Raw genomic sequence first — 18155 nt, forward strand, 5'->3', positions numbered from 1 at the left:
CTACCATGGGCCGAGTTTTCCTATAACAACCATGAGAGCAAATCTTCTTCCAAGTCCCCGTTCTTTGTGGTCTACGGTCAACACCCCCGGATTCCGTTTCCCGTCTCCGCTTCAGTGGACAATCCTGCCGCGGAGTCTCTGGTCAGCGAATTTTCCACCATTTGGGAGGACACTAGATCCGCACTTCTTCAATCCTCCGAGCGGATGAAGAGACATGCCGACAAGAGATGTCTGGACCCACCTCAATTCCATCCGGGAGACAAGGTTTGGCTCTCCTTCAAACATGTTCATCTCAAAATACCCTCCTATAAGTTGGGTCCACGGTTCATTGGTCCATTTGAAGTCCTCAAGCAAATCAATCCAGTGGCCTACAAGTTAAAACTCCCGGCCACCTTACAGATTCCCAACTCCTTCCACGTATCTCTCCTCAAACCAGTTGTTCTTAATTCTTTTTCTGACGATCCAGGTACCTCCCCAGCTCCAGTCTCCGCTGAGGACATCTATGAGGTAGAGAACATTCTGGCCACCGAGAGGGTAAGAGGGTAAGAGGAAAAACCTTTTTTCTGGTGGATTGGAAGGGGTTTGGCCCAGAGGAGAGAACTTGGGAACCCAGGGAGAACATCCACGCCCCGCTTCTTCTTAAAAAATTTTTTTTCAGGCCTAAAAAAGAGGGGGTGTAAAGGGGGGGTACTGTAGCATCGGAGTCTCTGCCCCCTGACAGGCAGAGACGCCATCCCCCTTACCGCCGCACTCCTGGCCCGGCGTCTTCCGGCTCTCCTGCTGCTGCTGCCGCCACGCTCAGCTTCCCGGGCACTGTGCTTAGGGCGCGCACTCCCTCCCTCTTAGGGGGGCTGCGCGCGCCATCCTAAGGAGTCCACGGCCAATGGAGTCCCATATAAAAGGCACCTCCTCCAAAATGGAGGTGCCCGTGCAAGGTTGTAGCTCAGTGTACTAACTCTGCTTCAGCCCTCAGGTCCCGCTGCTAGTCTGACTACCAGTCCAGTCCGCCAGCCTGACTACCAGTCCAGTCCGCCAGCCTGATTACCAGTCCAGTCCGCCAGCCTGACTACCAATCCAGTCCGCCAGCCTGACTACCAGTCCAGCCCGACAGTCTGCTACAGCCCAGCCCGCCAGTCTGTCTATGGGCTTGGCCAGTCCGCTTATCCAGAGCCTTTGCCTGCTACCTGTCTCCACCAGCCAAGTACACTCTCCAGCCCGACGGTCTGCCTACGGTCCAAACCCGCCAGTCTGTCTCTGGGCCAGGCTTGCCTGCCTACCCGGAGAACGTACCAGTTACCTGCCGTGCCTACCAGCCAGCCTACCTTGAGGCTCCTGCCAGTTACCCGTGGTGTCTGCCAGTCCGTCTACCCGGATCACTCGTCAGCCTGCCTGCCGTGCTCATCTGCTGTTCCGGTCAGTCCCTGCCTTCTGACCCGTGGGAGTCACCTGCTCTCATACAAGGACTGGCCCAGAGTAGCACCTGGTCCCTCTGCTCGGTCCTTCCCTGGTTCATGAAGTCGATTGAGCCGCCGTGCGACCTTGGTTAGTCCAAGTTGATACCTAGTTACGCCCCTCTGGTCCCTCCTTGCACCGCAGCACAGAGGTTCCACCACCCGGATCCGTAACAATTAAGACTCATTCAGCTGTCTAAGCACATGGTCCAAGATCGGACCACTAATGCACGGACTGGCCGCGCGTCTCCGACCCAAACAAAACAGTTTCATATATTTCTACGAGACTGTACAGCTTGGGTCAGGAGAGTCGCTACCAGTCCGTGGATTGCAGTCTGATTTCAAGCCAATTTGCATGGACATCTGAATGAGTCCCCATGTAAATAATTGGTGCTGTGAGTGGGCCTTGAGTATGAGTGGTGCACCTCAAGATTCGGTGATGGGTCCACTATTAAACTTACTTATTAATTATATTAAAACAGTAAAACTACTGAGTCCCATGTTGGAAAATCACTTGTAGATGAGGATCTGTTTGTAATAACGTGTAGTCATTGTATATTCAAGGTAATTAAACTAGGAGAGTCACTGGCAGAGAAGGATTGATTGTAATAATGTGCAGTCATCGTATGTTTAGGATAATTAAATTAAGAGACATACTTGTAGAGAAGGACCTGGGTGTAATAATCTGCTGTCATCGTATGCTCAGGGAAGTTAAACTAGGAGAGTCACTGGTAGAGAAGGATCTGGATTATACTTGCAAAACACATATTAATTAATTCAATTTAATATTAATCTGTGTCTTCTAAAGCCAACAAAATATTCTCATGTATTAAAAGAGGCATGAACTCGCAGGAACATAACACTACTACATTACAAAGTGTTAGTGTAGCCTTATCTCTGATATGCAGTTCAGTTCTGGGTATCAGTTTATAATAAGGTGCCACTTTAAACACCACAGACAGTCCCAGTAATATTAGTAGTAAAGGATGGGGTAATATAGAGGAAACACGCACCATGTCATCTGCCAGTGACAATTATAGGCTGTAACGCAAAAAGCATAATTTTGACATTACTAAGGCTAGCTTTGCATGAAAGGGCTTTAAAGGGTTTGGATATGGTCCTGTGAAACCTTAGTTTAATACACGTCTTTTACAGGGAAATGGAGAGTTTGGAGTATTTTCAATTTTTAACTAATCAATTGGGTAGAAAACAATTTTTTTGGCTGATTTGGACTGTCATATATGGAGTTATGCAGATCAAAGGCTGGGGGCATCTGATCACTGCCTGCACCACCCGCTGTGAACAGTTAATTGAAGCAGGTTATCTGATGGAGAGCAGACATGGAGTCTGTATACTGAGTAATGAACAGGTAGCTGTCACTGTTGGATAACTATTTGGACCATCAGATGTGTCCCTGTATGGCTCCAGTGGCACATGGGTATTAAATGCAGGGACTGGGGCTTTCATCTTGTGCAGTCACTCTGTCTGTACTGCCCAGCTGGGAGAATGTAGAACAATATTTTAAGGTTTTTTTATATTATAATTCTAGTTTTACAGAATCCATGGATATATCCATGATCGGGGAGCAGATTTGCACCTTTGGGTAAAATTGCAAAAGTTTTGGTAACTGGCAATCTACAGGAGCACAATATCTCCCCGAATTATGAATAGATAAATGTCATGTGTGGTATGTATAGATGACGGCCATATTGTTTCTATGGAATGTTCCTTGGAAAAAAATATGACCCACATCAGAAATGAGAACAAAAACTGGATTAGAATCAAATATTATAAGCCGTCTCCTTCTTACCTCAGCGGAAAGGGGAGTGAGGGGTCTGATGAGACCCATTATAACATCTCTTCTACCGTATATCAAGGTCAGATCCCGAAGAACCACATGCGTATGCTTGTTCAGTACCACAACCTTTTCGGTGGCATCTTCCCTGCAAAGAAATCTCATGGTCCAGTCATGTAAGGTTTATTCATTCTTTTTATTATACTGTTTGTTTTAGGTATGACTTTTTGTTATTGGTTGACTTGTAACTTTTTTAAGCACTGTGTTACTTTTGGATATTAAATCTAACATTTAATATGTTTGTTTTTCGTTGCTTTAACGAACCCACGATCTCGGGGAGAGAAAATAGCTTGGTTGTGTTACCAGGTAGCCAGAGTGCAAGTAGTGAACTGCTCAGGAGCTTGGGAAAGCTGGATGTGCATAAGTCCCAGTGTGTTGCCCAGTAAAGGCGACTTGCTGGCGTTGTAAAACCGCGGCTGGTGGCAGTGTATGGTGCCCAGGGCGGTAGTCGTGGGAAAAATGCTGCTTCTCCACGCCCTGGCACCTCACAAACAAGCAGTGTCCCGGTCCATATGTAGTGTGCTGTGAAGTTTGCTTTGCAATCACTTGTAGGCCAGAGGCTTCCACTGTGTCCACGTCCTTAGGTCCAGGATTGGTGGCAGCGTTAGTGGTTTTCATGACACGGACTAACAGAAAATTCGCTCATCTCTATTTCCTAATCATCATTTAGTGCTGAAAGTTGTTTCTCTTTCTCTTCTAAAACTGTGACTTTAATTTGACTGTAACTGTTGGATTTTTTTTCTTGTAAAATTTGTCAAAATGATTTTAATAAACAAGGAAATTGCTATATCCCTACATGAGTTTTTAGATGATGAAGAAGATATGATTCCCGGGAATAACGTTTCTCACATTCTGGACATGAATATGACTTCTCTCCTGTATGAGATCTCTGATGTTCAACAAGTTTTGAATTCAAACTATAACATTTCCCACAATCTGAACATGAAAATGGATTTTCTCCTGTGTGACTTCTTTGATGCATAAGCAATTTATATTTAGTTTTAAAACATTTCTCACATTCTGAACATGAATATGGCTTCTCTCCTATGTGAATTCTTTGATGTTTATGAAGATCTGGTTTCTGCCTAAAACATTTCCCACATTCTGAGCATGAATATGGCCTCTCCCCTGTGTGAATTCTTTGATGTGTAAGCAAATGTGACGTTTGGTAAAAACATTTCCCACATTCTGAACATGAATATGGCTTCTCTCCTGTGTGAATTCGTTGATGCATAAGGAAATGTGATTTCTGGTTGAAACATTTCCCACATTCTGAACATGAATATGGCTTCTCCCCTGTGTGAATTCTTTGATGTTTAAGAAGGTCTTGTCTCCGGATAAAACATTTCCCACATTCTGAACATGAAAACGGCTTTTCTCTTGTGTGAATTCTCTGATGTGAGAGCAATTTAGATTTATGTTCAAAACATTTCTCACATTCTGAACATGAATATGGCTTCTCCCCTGTGTGACTTCTGTAATGTGTATGTAAATTTGACTTACGGTTAAAACATTTCCCACATTCTGAACATGAAAACGGCTTTTCTCCTGTGTGAATTCTCTGATGTATAAGCAATGTAGATTTATGTTCAAAACATTTCCCACATTCTGAACATGAGAACGGCTTTTCTCCTGTGTGAATTCTCTGATGTGTAAGCAATTTAGATTTATATATAAAACATTTCCCACATTCTGAACATGAAAATGGCTTTTCTCTTGTGTGAATTCTCTGATGTCTAAGGAATTTAGATTTATATTCGAAACATTTCCCACATTCTGAACAGGAAAATGGTTTCTTCCCTGTGGGAATTATTTGATGTTCGACATCCCTTCTCTGGCTTTCATTTTGCTTAACAGTCTGTGATGAATCCAAGTAGATGACGGATTGAAAAGGCTCAGATGATTGATTTTTGCTCTGAAGGGCTGGAGGTATAGCTGGAATAATGGCACGCTTTTCATGGGTATCTGGTTTGACACCACAGTCATCTGCCAAGAATAAATCTGATTTTATTATTTTTCAATATCAATGCCTTATATTTTATAACATTTCTCTATACAAATCAAAGTATAATGAAACTATGACCTAAGACAGTGGTGAGCCACCTGTGCACAAATCCCATGGTACTGAACCCCTAACGTACCATCGACGAACATAATACATACAGGCAGAAACATTTGAGGCAATAAAAGGAGGATTAAAAATAAGCTTTATTACATTACAATCTAAAGCAACGGATAAAAATACACGCCATAAAAACATGTAAGATGGGGTATTCACAGCTCTGAGAAACTATACCAATATGTAGTGGGTGTAATAATAATAATAATAATATAAGCAAATATCTCCAATTAGAAATGTAGTATAGTTCTTCTGATTCACTACGTCACTTACCCCATGTTCAGAACATTGCAGTAGATAAGGTATCCATGGCTACTACCACTCATATAGTGACAGTTAGTTGCTAGTGGTCATACCCATGGATACCTAAGCTACTGCAATGCCCTGCACATGGGGTAAGTGACATAGAAAATCAGGAGAACTATACCACATTTCTAATTGGAGGTATTTGCTATTATTATTATTATTATTATACCTACTATATTTTGGGATAGGATTTTGGAGATGAGAATACCCCTTTAAGGCTGTATGATTAGGACTTATCACTCTATTGTTTTTTGTGATTACGTTTATCCCTCTTAAATGACTTTTTGTATTTTTATGTGTTCTCAATTGCGTTCTAATAAATTGTATTTTTAATCTCTATATTGTCTCACATTTCTCCATATACAATCATAGCCGAAAGTGTTGGCGCCCTTGAAATGATTCCAGAAAATGAAGTATTTCTCCTGTTTTGTTATACACTCGCTTATTTCTGTTCTGGGTACTGGAACAACACAAAAATAAAAAGAAAGAAAAAAAAGTCCAAAAATAGGCCAGACAAAATTGTTGGCACCTTGTTGCCAAAATCCACTTTCTGCCAAGACTGTATGTATTATATAAGACGGTGATGTTAACAGCAGACGCTAAAGTAGGGACTAACGGATTGCGCTGGTGGAGATGCTTCGCTAAGTCCACAGGGTCACATAGTTCATTGTGTATGCGCCAAATTAACAAAACTGTTATTACTAATTTTTAGTTAAGCTCTTACCTGGTTTTGACTAGATTATTACCGGACCCTACTTCTAAATAGAGATGAGCAAACCTTTCATGATTCGGTGCAGATCGGCGAACGTCCCGATGCTCGCCGAACAGGAAAAGTGCCATCAATTGACCCCGAATACAAATAGTATAATTGCAGAGCATGGATGCATGGGACAGGGCTTGGGACAGGGCTTGGGACAGGGCTTGGGACAGGGCTTGGGACAGGGCTTGGGACAGGGCATGGGACAGGGCATGGGACAGGGCTTGGGACAGAGCTTGGGGCAGGGCTTGGGACAGGGCTTGGGACAGGGCTTGGGACAGGGCATGGGATAGGGCATGGGACAGGGCTTGGGACAGGGCTTGGGACAGGGCTTGGGGCAGGGCTTGGGACAGGGCTTGGGGCAGGGCTTGGGACAGGGCATGGGACAGGGCTTGGGGCAGGGCTTGGGGCAGGGCATGGGACAGGGCTTGGGACAGGGCTTGGGACAGGGTTTGGGACAGGGCGTGGGACAGGGTTTGGGACAGGGCGTGGGACAGGGTTTGGGACAGGGCATGGGACAGGGCTTGGGACAGGGCTTGGGACAGGGCATGGGACAGGGTTTGGGACAGGGCGTGGGACAGGGTTTGGGACAGGGCGTGGGACAGGGCTTGGAACAGGGCTTGGGACAGGGCTTGGGACAGGGCTTGGGACAGGGTTTGGGACAGGACTTGGGACAGGACTTGGGACAGGACTTGGGACAGGGCTTGGGACAGGGTTTGGAGCAGGATTTCTAGCTTAAACATTGATCAGTAGCACATGGATGAGTGACAGGTGTAGGCCTGGTGCTCTGAGAGCCCTGCCACATGAAGGAGACCCAACTTGGAGTCCAAACATTTCCAAAAATTAGGGGCTGACACCAGGAAAAGAGTCATTAATTGACCTACAGTAGAAATTTTATAATGGCACAGCAGTAGTCAGCCATGGGCCATGCATGAGGTATCGGGGTCTAGGCCAGCATTTACAGCTTTGAATTTAAGTTCAATTTAAGATGAGGTGGCTGAAGGAACGGTGTAGGCCTGCTGTGCTGGGAGCCCTGATACCACATGCAACAGCATGTAGCATTGACTTCTCTGCCCCCTGCCAGGCATAGAAGCTGTCCCCCTTACCGCCGCGTTCCTGGTTCCCTGCTGCTGCTAGTGCACGCAGCTTCCCGGCCACTGTGCTTAGGGCGCGCGCTCCCTACCTCTTAAAGGGGTCGCGCACGCCGTCCTAAAAGTCACAGGCCAATGGCCAGAGGACTTTCCCTATTTAAAGCACCTCCTCCAATATGGAGGTGCCCGTGAAAGGTTGTTGCTTTGTGTTCTTACTGTTGCTTCAGCCCTCAGGTCCCTCTGTAAGTCAGTCCTGTCTGCCAGTCTGTTCTTCATTCCAGCCCGCCAGTCTGTCTACAGTCCAGTCCGCAAGTCTGTCTATGGGCTCTGCCCGCCTGCTCACCTGGAAGCACCTGCCAGTTACCTGCCGTGTCCGCCAGTCTGCTTACCTGGAAGCACCTGCCAGTTACCTGCCATGCCCGCCAGCCTGCTTACCTGGAAGCACCTGTCTGTTACGTGCCGTGCCCGTCAGCCTGCTTACCTGGAAGCACCTGCCAGTTACCCGCTGTGCCCGCCAGCCTGCCTACCCGGAGTACCCGTCTGGCTATCTGCCGAATCAGCCTGCTTATCCGCTGTACCGGTCTGTTCCTGCCATCTGACCCGAAGGAGTCACCTGTTCTCATACAAGGTCGGTCCCAGAGTGGCACCTGGTCCCCCTGCTCGGTCTCTCCCTGGTTCACGGAGTCGCCGTGTGACTTTGGTCAGGCCGAGTAGGTACTTAGTCACCCCCCTCTGGTCCCTCCTTGCACCGCAGCACAGAGGTTCCACCACCTGGACCCGTAACAGTTTGCACGGGCCATGGAACCCGGTGGCCCCCAGGCTCCTTCGCTCTCTAACCTGTACCTGGAGGTCTCACGTCAGAGATCCAAACAGGAGACTATCCTGACCTATCTGCAGAATCTCAATTCCTGCCTGGACACGCTGTCCACCCCGTCTGTGTCAGTCTCTAGCCGAGCGGCACCCGCTACGGCGGCACCTCAACCTACTGGCGCTATGGCACCCGACTTTGGATCCCGGCTCTCTGCGCCTCCACGTTTTGGTGGTGACCCTGTCTTATGTCGGGGCTTCCTAAATCAGTGCACGCTGCACTTTGAACTCCAGGCACATCAGTTCCCCTCCGACCGGGCCAAGGTGGTGTTCATCATGTCTCCCCTCACCGGGGAGGCATTGGCATGGCTAAACCCTCTGTGGGAGAGAGGGGATCACCTGGTGTCTGATCTTCCGGCTTTCCTCACTGCCTTCCGGAAGGTCTTCGATGAGCCCGGACGAAAATCTTCTACTGCTTCGTCACTTCTCCGTCTCCGCCAAGGGAGTCTCACCGTCGGCCAGTATGCCATACATCTTCGAACCCTCGCATCTGAGCTTGCCTGGCCCTGGTGTCCACCTTCTGGGAGGGTCTTTCCGGATGGATCAAGGATGAGCTAGCCGGTCATGACATCCCTACCACCCTGGACGACCTGGTGTCATTAGCTACCCGGATTGACATCCTTTTTTCAGGAATGTGCCAAGAAGACTACCCGGGAGAGAAGATTTCCCCGTCTCGCTCCTGTATTCCAAAAGCCTGCCTCTCAACCAGCAATTCCCCGGGCATGTTCGCCTGAGCCCATGCAAATTGACCAAACCAAGAAGGTCAAGTCTAGCCAGGAGACACACTGAGCCAAGGGGAGTTGTTTCTACTGTGGTAGTAAAGAGCATCTGATCCAATCCTGCCTGGTGAGGCAGGGAAACTCCAGTGTCTAGGACCGCTCGGAGAGGTCATCCTAGTCAAGAGTAAATCCTCTCCGTCCTTGACCCTATCTGTTTCCATTTCCAATGGTGAGACCCGCTTCTTCGAGACTGCCCATCTGGATTCCGGAGCCGCTGGGAATCTCATTTCACAGGCTGTAATGGATCGGTATCAGATTCCTACCATACGTCTGGCTGAACCATTGGCAGTCGCTTCCGTGGATGGGAGACTTCTTCCGTAGACCATCTTGCTCGTCACAGAGCCTTTAACCCTTCATGTGGGAATGCTGCACTCGGAGAGGATCTCCTTTCATGTGTTGTCTGGTCTCTCTCACTCGCTCATGCTTGGTCTACCCTGGTTACAGAGACATGAACCCGTTCTGAATTGGCGATCTGGTGAGGTGCTCCGTTGAGGACAGGAATGCCTTGAGTGCTGTCTGGTTCCGGTTCGTCCAGCTCGACCCCCGTCTACTCCGGCTAATCTACCTGGTCTGCCGGCACCCTTCTGGTCCTATGCGGATGTCTTCGACAAGAAGGAGGCTGAGACACTACCACCTCATTGGGCGATCATACGGCCTATCGACCTGGTACCCGGTGCTTCTCATCCCCACGGCCGTATCTACCCTTTGTCACTGACTGAGACCCGGGCCATATCTGAGTACATAGAAGAGAATCTTGCTAGGAATCTTGCTAGGGGATTCATCCAGAAATCTACTTCCCCGGCTGGAGCAGGATTATTCCTTGTTAAGAAGAAAGACGGCTCACTACGTCCCTGCATCGATTACAGGGGTCTTAACCAGATTACCATCAAGAATAAGTACCCCCTGCCTCTCATCTCAGAGCTGTTCGACTGCCTAAAAGGCGCGAAGATCTTCACCAAGCTCGATCTTCGTGGGGTGTACAATATGGTCCGGATCCGCCAACGAGACGAGTGGAAGACGGCATTCAACACCCGGGACGGTCACTATGAATATCGCATGATGCGCTTTGGTCTCTGTAATGCCCCAGCCGTCTTCCAGGAGCTGGTTAACGACATCTTCCTGTATTCTTGCGTGGTGGTGTACCTGGACGATATCTTGGTCTTATCTCTGAACCTGCACACACACCAGAGGGATGTTCGTCAAGTTCTGCTAAGGCTCTGGCAGAATCGCCTATATGCAAAATTTGAGAAATGCCTCTTCGAGCAGACTTCCCTTCCGTTCCTGGGATATATTATCTCCGAGACTGGTCTACAGATGGATCCCGAGAAGGTTTCTGCCGTCTAAAAGTGGCCCCGACCGGAGGGGTTGAAGGCGATTCAGTGATTCCTGGGCTTCGCAAATTATTACCGCCTCTTCATCCCTCATTTCTCCTCCCGGACCACTCCCATCTCCGCACTCACCCGTAAGGGAGCAAATCCCAGGGAATGGACTTCCGAAGCAGAGGAGGCCTTCGTCTCCCTTAAACAAGCTTTCTCCTCTGCCCCTGTGCTGCACTGTCTGGATTGCAACAAGCAGTTCTTCCTGGAGGTTGATGCTTCCTCCGCTGGAGCGGTGCTCACCCAGATATCTCCGTTCGGGAGAATGGTAACCTGCGGCTTCTTTTCCAAGCTCTTCTCCTCGTCCGAGCGCAACTACTCCATAGGAGATCGTGAGCTGCTAGCCATCAAATTGGTGCTGGAGGAGTGGCACTATCTGCTGGAGGGGGCGCTGCACCCGGTGGTCATCTACACTGACCACAAAAACCTGGCCTATTTACAAAACGCCCAAAGACTCAATCCGCATCAGGCCCGGTGGTCTCTGTTCTTTGCCCGATTCTGCTTTACTCTACACTACCGCCCTGCGGACACGAACATTAAAGCCGACGCTCTATCCTGCTCATTCCTGTCTTCCGACCAAGAGGAGGAGCCTCTGCATATCATCGACCCCTCCAAAGTAATGACCGTGGCTCCGCTTGACCTACTCAAGGATGTTGCGGATTTCGTCATGGCTTGTTCCTCCTGTGCCCATAACAAGGTGCCCAGGCATCTTCCAGCCGACCGTCTCCTTCCTCTTCCCGTACCTTCTGCTCCGTGGCAACACATTGCTATGGAATTTGTTACGGATCTCCCTTTTTCTGCCGGTTGTACTGTCATCTGGGTGGTCGCTGACTGCTTTTCTAAAATGCCCCACATCATCCTGCTGCCTGGTCTCCCGTCTGCATCTGTGCTGGCTAAGGACTTCATCCATCACATCTTTCGCCTCCACGGCCTACCCCTCCACATTATGTCTGTTCGAGGGGTCCAGTTCACTTCGCGCTTCTGGAGAGCTACGTGCAAGCTGCTGGATGTCTCCTTGGATTTCTCCTCAGCTTATCATCCTCAGTCCAATGGTCAAGTGGAACGTATCAACCCGGTCCTTACAAGCTTCCTTCGGCACTTCGTCAACGCTCACCATAACGATTGCGTTGAGCTCCTACCCTGGGTCGAGTTCTCCTATAACAACCATGAGAGTGAGTCTTCTTCCAAATTCCCGTTCTTTGTGGTCTTCGGTCAACACGCCCGGATTGCGTTTCCTGTGTCTTCTTCAGTGGACAATCCTGCCGCGGAGTCTCAGGTCAGCAAATTTTCTGCTATTTGGGAAGACACTAGATCCGCACTTCTTCAGTCCTCCGAGCGGATGAAGAAACATGCTAATAAGAGACGTCTGGATCAGCCTCAATTCCGTCTGGGAGACAAGGTCCGGCTCTCCTCCAAATATGTTCATCTCAAAATACCATCGTATAAGTTGGGTCCGCGGTTCATTGGCCCGTTCGAGGTTCTGAACCAAATCAATCCTGTGACTTACAAGCTAAAACTCCCAGCCACCTTACGGATTCCCAACTCCTTCCATGTATCTCTCCTCTAACCAGTTGTTCTTAATTCTTTTTCTGACGATCCATGTACCACCCCAGCTCCGGTCTCCGCTGAGGACATCTATGAAGTAGAGAACATTTTGGCCACCAAAAAGGTAAGAGGAAAAAACTTTTTTCTGGTGGATTGGAAGGGGTTTGGCCCAGAGGAGAGGTCTTGGGAACCAGGGAGAACATCCATGCCCCTCTTTCTTCTTAAAGAATTTCTTGCAAGCCTAAAAAAGAGGGGGCGTAAAGGGGGGGTACTGTAGCATCGGCATCTCTGCCCCCTTACCGCCGTGGTCCTGGTCCGGCATCTTCCGGACTCCCTGCTGCTGCATGCAGTTTCCCGGGCACTGTGCTTAGGGCGCTCGAGCGCTCCCTCCCTCTTAAAGGGGCCACGCACGCCGTCCTAAAAGTCCCCGTCCAATGGCCGGAGGACTTTCCCTATTTAAAGCACCTCCTCCAATATGGAGGTGTCAGTGCAAGGTTGTTGCTCTGTGTTTTTACTGTTGCTTCAGCCCTCAGGTCCCTCTGTAAGTCAGTCCTGTCTGCCAGCCTGTTCTTCAGTCCAGCCCGCCAGTCTGACTACAATCCAGCCAGACAGTTTGTCTACAGTCCAGCCCGCCAGTCTGTCTATGGGCTCTGCCCGCCTGCTTACCTGGAAGCACCTGCCAGTTACCTGCCGTGTCCACCAGCCTGCTTACCTGGAAGCACCTGCCAGTTACCTGCCGTGCGACCTTGGTCAGGCCGAGTAGGTACTTAGTCACGCCCCTCTGGTCCCTCCTTGCACCGCAGCACAGAGGTTCCACCATCCGGACCCGTAACACAGCGCAAACTGCTTTTCTGCTCAGCCACACTCAGGTAGCACAAATATCAGTTTTGTAGGCTACCATTAGTAGAAAAATTTAAGAATAGTAACAAAGGTTGTTGATTGAAAGTAAGTGCAGGCCTGCCGGTCTGGGAGCCCTCCTGCTACAGGCAACACACATGAAGGAGACCCAACCACAAGTCTCCACATTTCTAAAAATTATTGCCATACACCACTAAAGTGGCATTAATTTCACCATAGTAGAAATAGTATAATGGGGCTCTGACACCCCTTCCACTACAGGCAACCCAGCAGACGGAGACCCAACTTGGAGTCTCCACATTTCAAAAAATTGGTAGTAACATCAGCAGCAGTAGCAACAGCATGCACAGTAGGCACGCCAAAGGTGTCACAGGCTGCAATAATGCGAGATCAATGCAGCAGACTAAAAACTACACCATTGCCTAGTCTGCACAATCTGCGATTGGGGTGCAAAACTCATTGGAGATCTATGACTTGTTCATCTTGTTGAAGGTTAGGGGGTCTACACTTTCATGGGAAAGCCAGCTGCGCTTATCCGTCATGACACCACCAGCAGCGCTGAAGACACGTTCTGAGAGAACGCTGGCTGCCGGGAATGACAAAACCTCCAAGGCGTGATAAGTGAGCTCAGGCCACTCTTCCATTTTTGAAGCCCAAAATGCATAAGGGTTCAAACCCCTCTTATGGCATTGATATTGAGCTCGAGATACTCCTGCACCATCCTCTCGAGTTGTTCATTATGAGTCAGACTTGTACTCTGTTCTGCTGGTGCACGAACTGGTCTAAAGAATGTGTGAAACACCTTACTGAAATTGCTTGTGCCACTTACCCCTGCTGTTGCTGCTAATGTTTTTGCGTTGACAACTCGACGTTCCCAGGATTGGAAGTCTAGAACTGCGATGCACATTGTGTGCCTCACTGCTGTCTTGGGGAAAAGTACTCTTGACCCCTTACCGACCCAGGGCGTATTAGTACGCCCCAGGCCATCACCCCCGTTCAGTGAGGGCTCCTGAGCCAGCACTGAACCGGGCACCTGTCAGCTGATTATTACAGCTGACATGTGCCCGCAACAGCCGCGGGTGGAATCGCGATCCACCCGCGGCTGTTAACATGTTAAATGCCGCTGTCAATCTCTGACAGCGGCATTTAACATTGCCGCGCCGGAAGCGCGGCCTTAGCCCCGCCCATCGGTGACCCCGTCACGTGATCGCGGGTCACCGATGGGTGGTCATGACAACCCTGGGTCTGCAGCAGACCCCAGTGGTTGTCATGTAAAGATTACTATGAGCACCACCTAGTGGTTGGCGCTCATAGTACAGGAGCATTTCTGCTGCATACAGGGGATCTACTGGTCCCCTGTATGTAGCAGACGCGATCAGACAGTTGCTGCTTCTAGTCTCCTATGGAGACTATAGAACCAAACAAAAAGTTTAAAAAAAAGTGGTTTTAAAAATATTTAAAAAAATTTAAAAAATCTAAAAGTTTTTTTTGCCCCATTCAAAATAAAATGATAAAAAATAAACCCTACATACACATATTTGGTATCGCCGCGTTCAGAATCGCCCGGTCTATCAATATGAAAAAAAAATTAATCCGATCCGTAAACGGCGTAATGAGAAAAAAATTCTAAACGCCGGAATTACCTTTTTTTGGTCGCCGCAACATTGCAATATAATGCAATAACGAGCGATCAAAACATCGGATCTACCCAAAAATGGTATTAATAAAAACGTCAGCTCGGTGCGCAAAAAATATCCCTCAACCATCCCCAGATCCCGAAAAATGGAGACACTATGGGTCTCGGAAAATGGCGCCATTTTTTTAAATTTTTTTTTAGCAAACTTTGGATTTTTTTTCATCGCTTAAATAAAAAAGAACCTGTACATGTTTGGTGTCTACGAACTCATAATGACCTGGAGAATATGAATGGCAGGTCAGTTTTAGCATTCAGTGAACGTGGTAAAAAAATTTTTTAAAAAAACATCTGTGGAATTGCACTTTTTTTGCAATTTCACCGCACTTGGAATTTTTTTCCCGTTTTCCAGTACATGATATGGTAAAATTAGTAATGGTGTTTAAAAGTACAACTCGTCCCGCAAAAAATAAGCCCTCACATGGCCATATTGACCAAAAAATAAAATCGCTATGGCTCTGGGAACAAGGGGAGCAAACAACAAAAATGCAAAAACGGAAAATCCCATGGTCGCGAAGGAGTTAAGATTGTCTACAAGTGTGTTTGGATACTCCAGCATGCATGCGTCCCTTTCTAGAGGAAAAAGCATCTGGTAAAATTTACTCTTGTATCGTGGATCTAACGGAGGGGCAATGTCAGGATTTCTGTTGCCCTTCTACAGTTTGACCACTAGTGGCCGCTATTGTTCACTTTAATATTGGGTTCACTCCTTACCACAAGAGACTGCTGTTGTGTTCTGCAATTGCCCTTTACCAAGATGGCAGATTCTGAATCTATGGAATCCATCTTGTTTCCTGTTTGGGCCGATTAAAGCCACATGGATCTCTCACTCATTGCTTGAGTAGTGTGTCTAGTTATTAGCCGAGTTTCAGTCTCCAGCTCTTGAACATTCTTACCCAGACTAATCTATTCACCCTGGATTGTATCCTGCAAACTCCTTGCTATCTCCAAGAACTTTTACTACCACTTGCTGTTCCTGCTGGTGCTCCTTTGGCCACTGGTTTCCAACAGTACTACGCCAGTATCGTAACAAGCAACCCAGTACTCCGCATTATTTCTAATCCTAACAATACGGCCATCATGTTGCAGATAGTGGAGCAAGAAAGCGCTCATGTGTCGGGCGCTTCCATGAGGTCCAAGTCCATGATGTGTTGGCGGCGGGGTAACACTCAAGCTTGCTTCCTCTGTCCCCTCCCACCAACCACGGACAACAGAGGGGGGATCATTATCCTCTTCATCTCCTGATTGTTGCGTGGCCATCACCACTTTCTCCTCGTCCTCCTCCATTTGTTCCTCGGCTCCTGCACCTTCACTAACAGTTTGTCTGGTATCATGAGACCCCTCGATCACTGTAATCCACCCTCCCATGGCACCAGCCTGTGCGACGACAGTCCGGAACTTAGAAATATTGTTATCCTTTACGCATCCTCCTCTGCTTCCTCATCTTCCTCTGGGACCACCACCTTCTCCTGCAGACTATTCAATGTACCAGAATAGTGATGCTGATGACAGCGCTAACTGTGCAGAAGGGTGCAGAGGTCCTTCATCTGTGCCAACTACCCAAGCGTGATTCGCAGGTCTGTACTGCGTTGGCCCAGGCTATGCAAAATTACATACTTCACCAGGGCTTGTCGCAACATGTGCAGAGTTGAATTCCATCATATCGGCAGATTGCATATCAACCGGTTAACCAGTAAGCCAAAAGACCTCTGTAATGATGCAAGTCGATGACCCGTGGGGTGCGAACTGCAAAAGTGAGAACACATTGACGTGCTTTCTGCAGCAGCACATCTAGGCTGGGATATTGGAGAAGAAATTGCTTTACCAGCAGGTTGAAGACATGAGCCATGCACGGCCCATGTGTGAAGTTGCCCCGGCGTAGGGCCGCCACCAGGTTCACACAGTTATCGCACACGGCCTTTCCTGGCTCCAAGGTCAGTGGAGACAGCGATTGCTCAAACTGGGCCTGGATAGCTGTCCATAACTCTTGAGCTGTGTGACTGTGGTCTCCAAGGCATATTAATTTAAACACTGCCTGACTGGGGTTAGCCCTGGCTGCGCAGTACGGAGTTGAGGGTATTCTCTGTCCACTGTTGGAACACGTGTCTCATTAAGGCATAGGTTTAAGGCACAGGTGGAGGCACTAGAGGAGATGGAGACCCTAGAGGAGATGGAGGAGTGAGACGCAGTGTTAGATACAGAGGTTTGTCCTGCAAGACTTGGGGATTCCAAGACTTGTGGAGCAGTCCCTTTCCCACCTGCCCCCACAGTCTCACAGTGCCCAGTCATCAAGATGTAATGGCCTTGGCCATGGTTGCTCTTCCAGGTGTCAGTGGTGAAATGCACCCTGTCAGACTTAGATTTTTTCAAGGAAAGTGTGATATTCCTTGACATATGGTCAAAGACATCTGTAGCGATGCAAGTCGATGACTCGCAGGGTGCCAATGATGGAATTGAGCACACAGTGACCATACTTTCTGCAGCAGTGCATCCAGGACGGGATAGTGGCAGAGAAATTGCTGTACCACCAGGTTGAGTACATCAGCCATATGAGGCACATGTGTGAGGTTGCACTGACGTAGAGCCGCCACCAGGTTTGCACCGTTATCGCACACGGGCTTCCCTGGAACGCATGTCTTATAAAGGCACAGGTTGAGGGCCCTGGTGGAGGGGGAGAAGGCAGAAGCAGTGGATGAAGTGTTACATACAGAGGTTTGTCCCGCAAGCCTTGGGAATTCTAAGACTTGTGGAGCAGTCCCTTCCCCTTCTGCCCCCACAGCCACCAGAGTCACCAGTGCCCAGTCAGCAAGATGTAACGCCCCTGGCCATGCTTTCTCGTCCAGGCATCTGTGGTCAAATGCAGCCTGGCAGACATAAATTTTTTTCAAGAAACCAGTGATGTTGTCTGCAACATGCTGGTGTAGCACAGGCACAGCTTTCTTAGAGTAGTAATGGTGATTGGGCAACTGGTACTGGGGGACTGCAACGGCCATCAGCTTTAGGAAACCATCTGTATCCACCAGTAGGAAAGGCAGCATTTCCGTAGCAAACATGTTGGAGATGGTGAAATTCAAGCTCTTAGCTTTGGCATGTGTAGGAGGAAACAATCTTTTATGTGACTACAACTGCGGGACCGAGGACTGGCTGAGATGAGAGGGTGGAGCAGGGTGAATACGACAAACTGCTGGACTGTGAGTGAGGTGCAGGCAGAGATGTTATGGTGAATTGAGAAAGATGTGGTGTGCTTGGTGTCTGAGATCGGTCAAAAACAGCAGGCACGTCCACTTCCGTAACAGATGACGGGCTCTCACTCACCCCGACTGTACCGGATAAACAAGTGGAGGTTCTGCAGCCGGAGACTTATGTGAGAACACTTGCCACGGCGATGGAGGAGGAAGAAGCAGCAGATGTGGTTGATGGGGCGGCCGGTGGTTGGGGAGGCCCGCTAGTCCGCATTT

The 18155-nt window shown here is 48.5% G+C and overlaps 1 protein-coding gene across 1 annotated transcript in view; it reads right to left on the reverse strand.

Moving 5' to 3' along the window:
• LOC141204940 (uncharacterized) overlaps positions 1–18155 on the reverse strand; it is a 231570-nt gene that overhangs the window by 54685 nt on the left and 158730 nt on the right. Inside the window, 3 exon segments of the mRNA XM_073663980.1 lie at positions 3262–3394; positions 3516–3656; positions 4092–5292. Of these exon segments, the coding sequence (XP_073520081.1) occupies positions 3262–3394; positions 3516–3656; positions 4092–5292 (1475 nt within the window).

This window comes from Phyllobates terribilis, unplaced genomic scaffold (genome assembly GCF_046119375.1).
Source record: "Phyllobates terribilis strain yellow unplaced genomic scaffold, ASM4611937v1 Scaffold_136__1_contigs__length_4911898, whole genome shotgun sequence".
Taxonomy (NCBI): Eukaryota; Metazoa; Chordata; class Amphibia; order Anura; family Dendrobatidae; genus Phyllobates; species Phyllobates terribilis.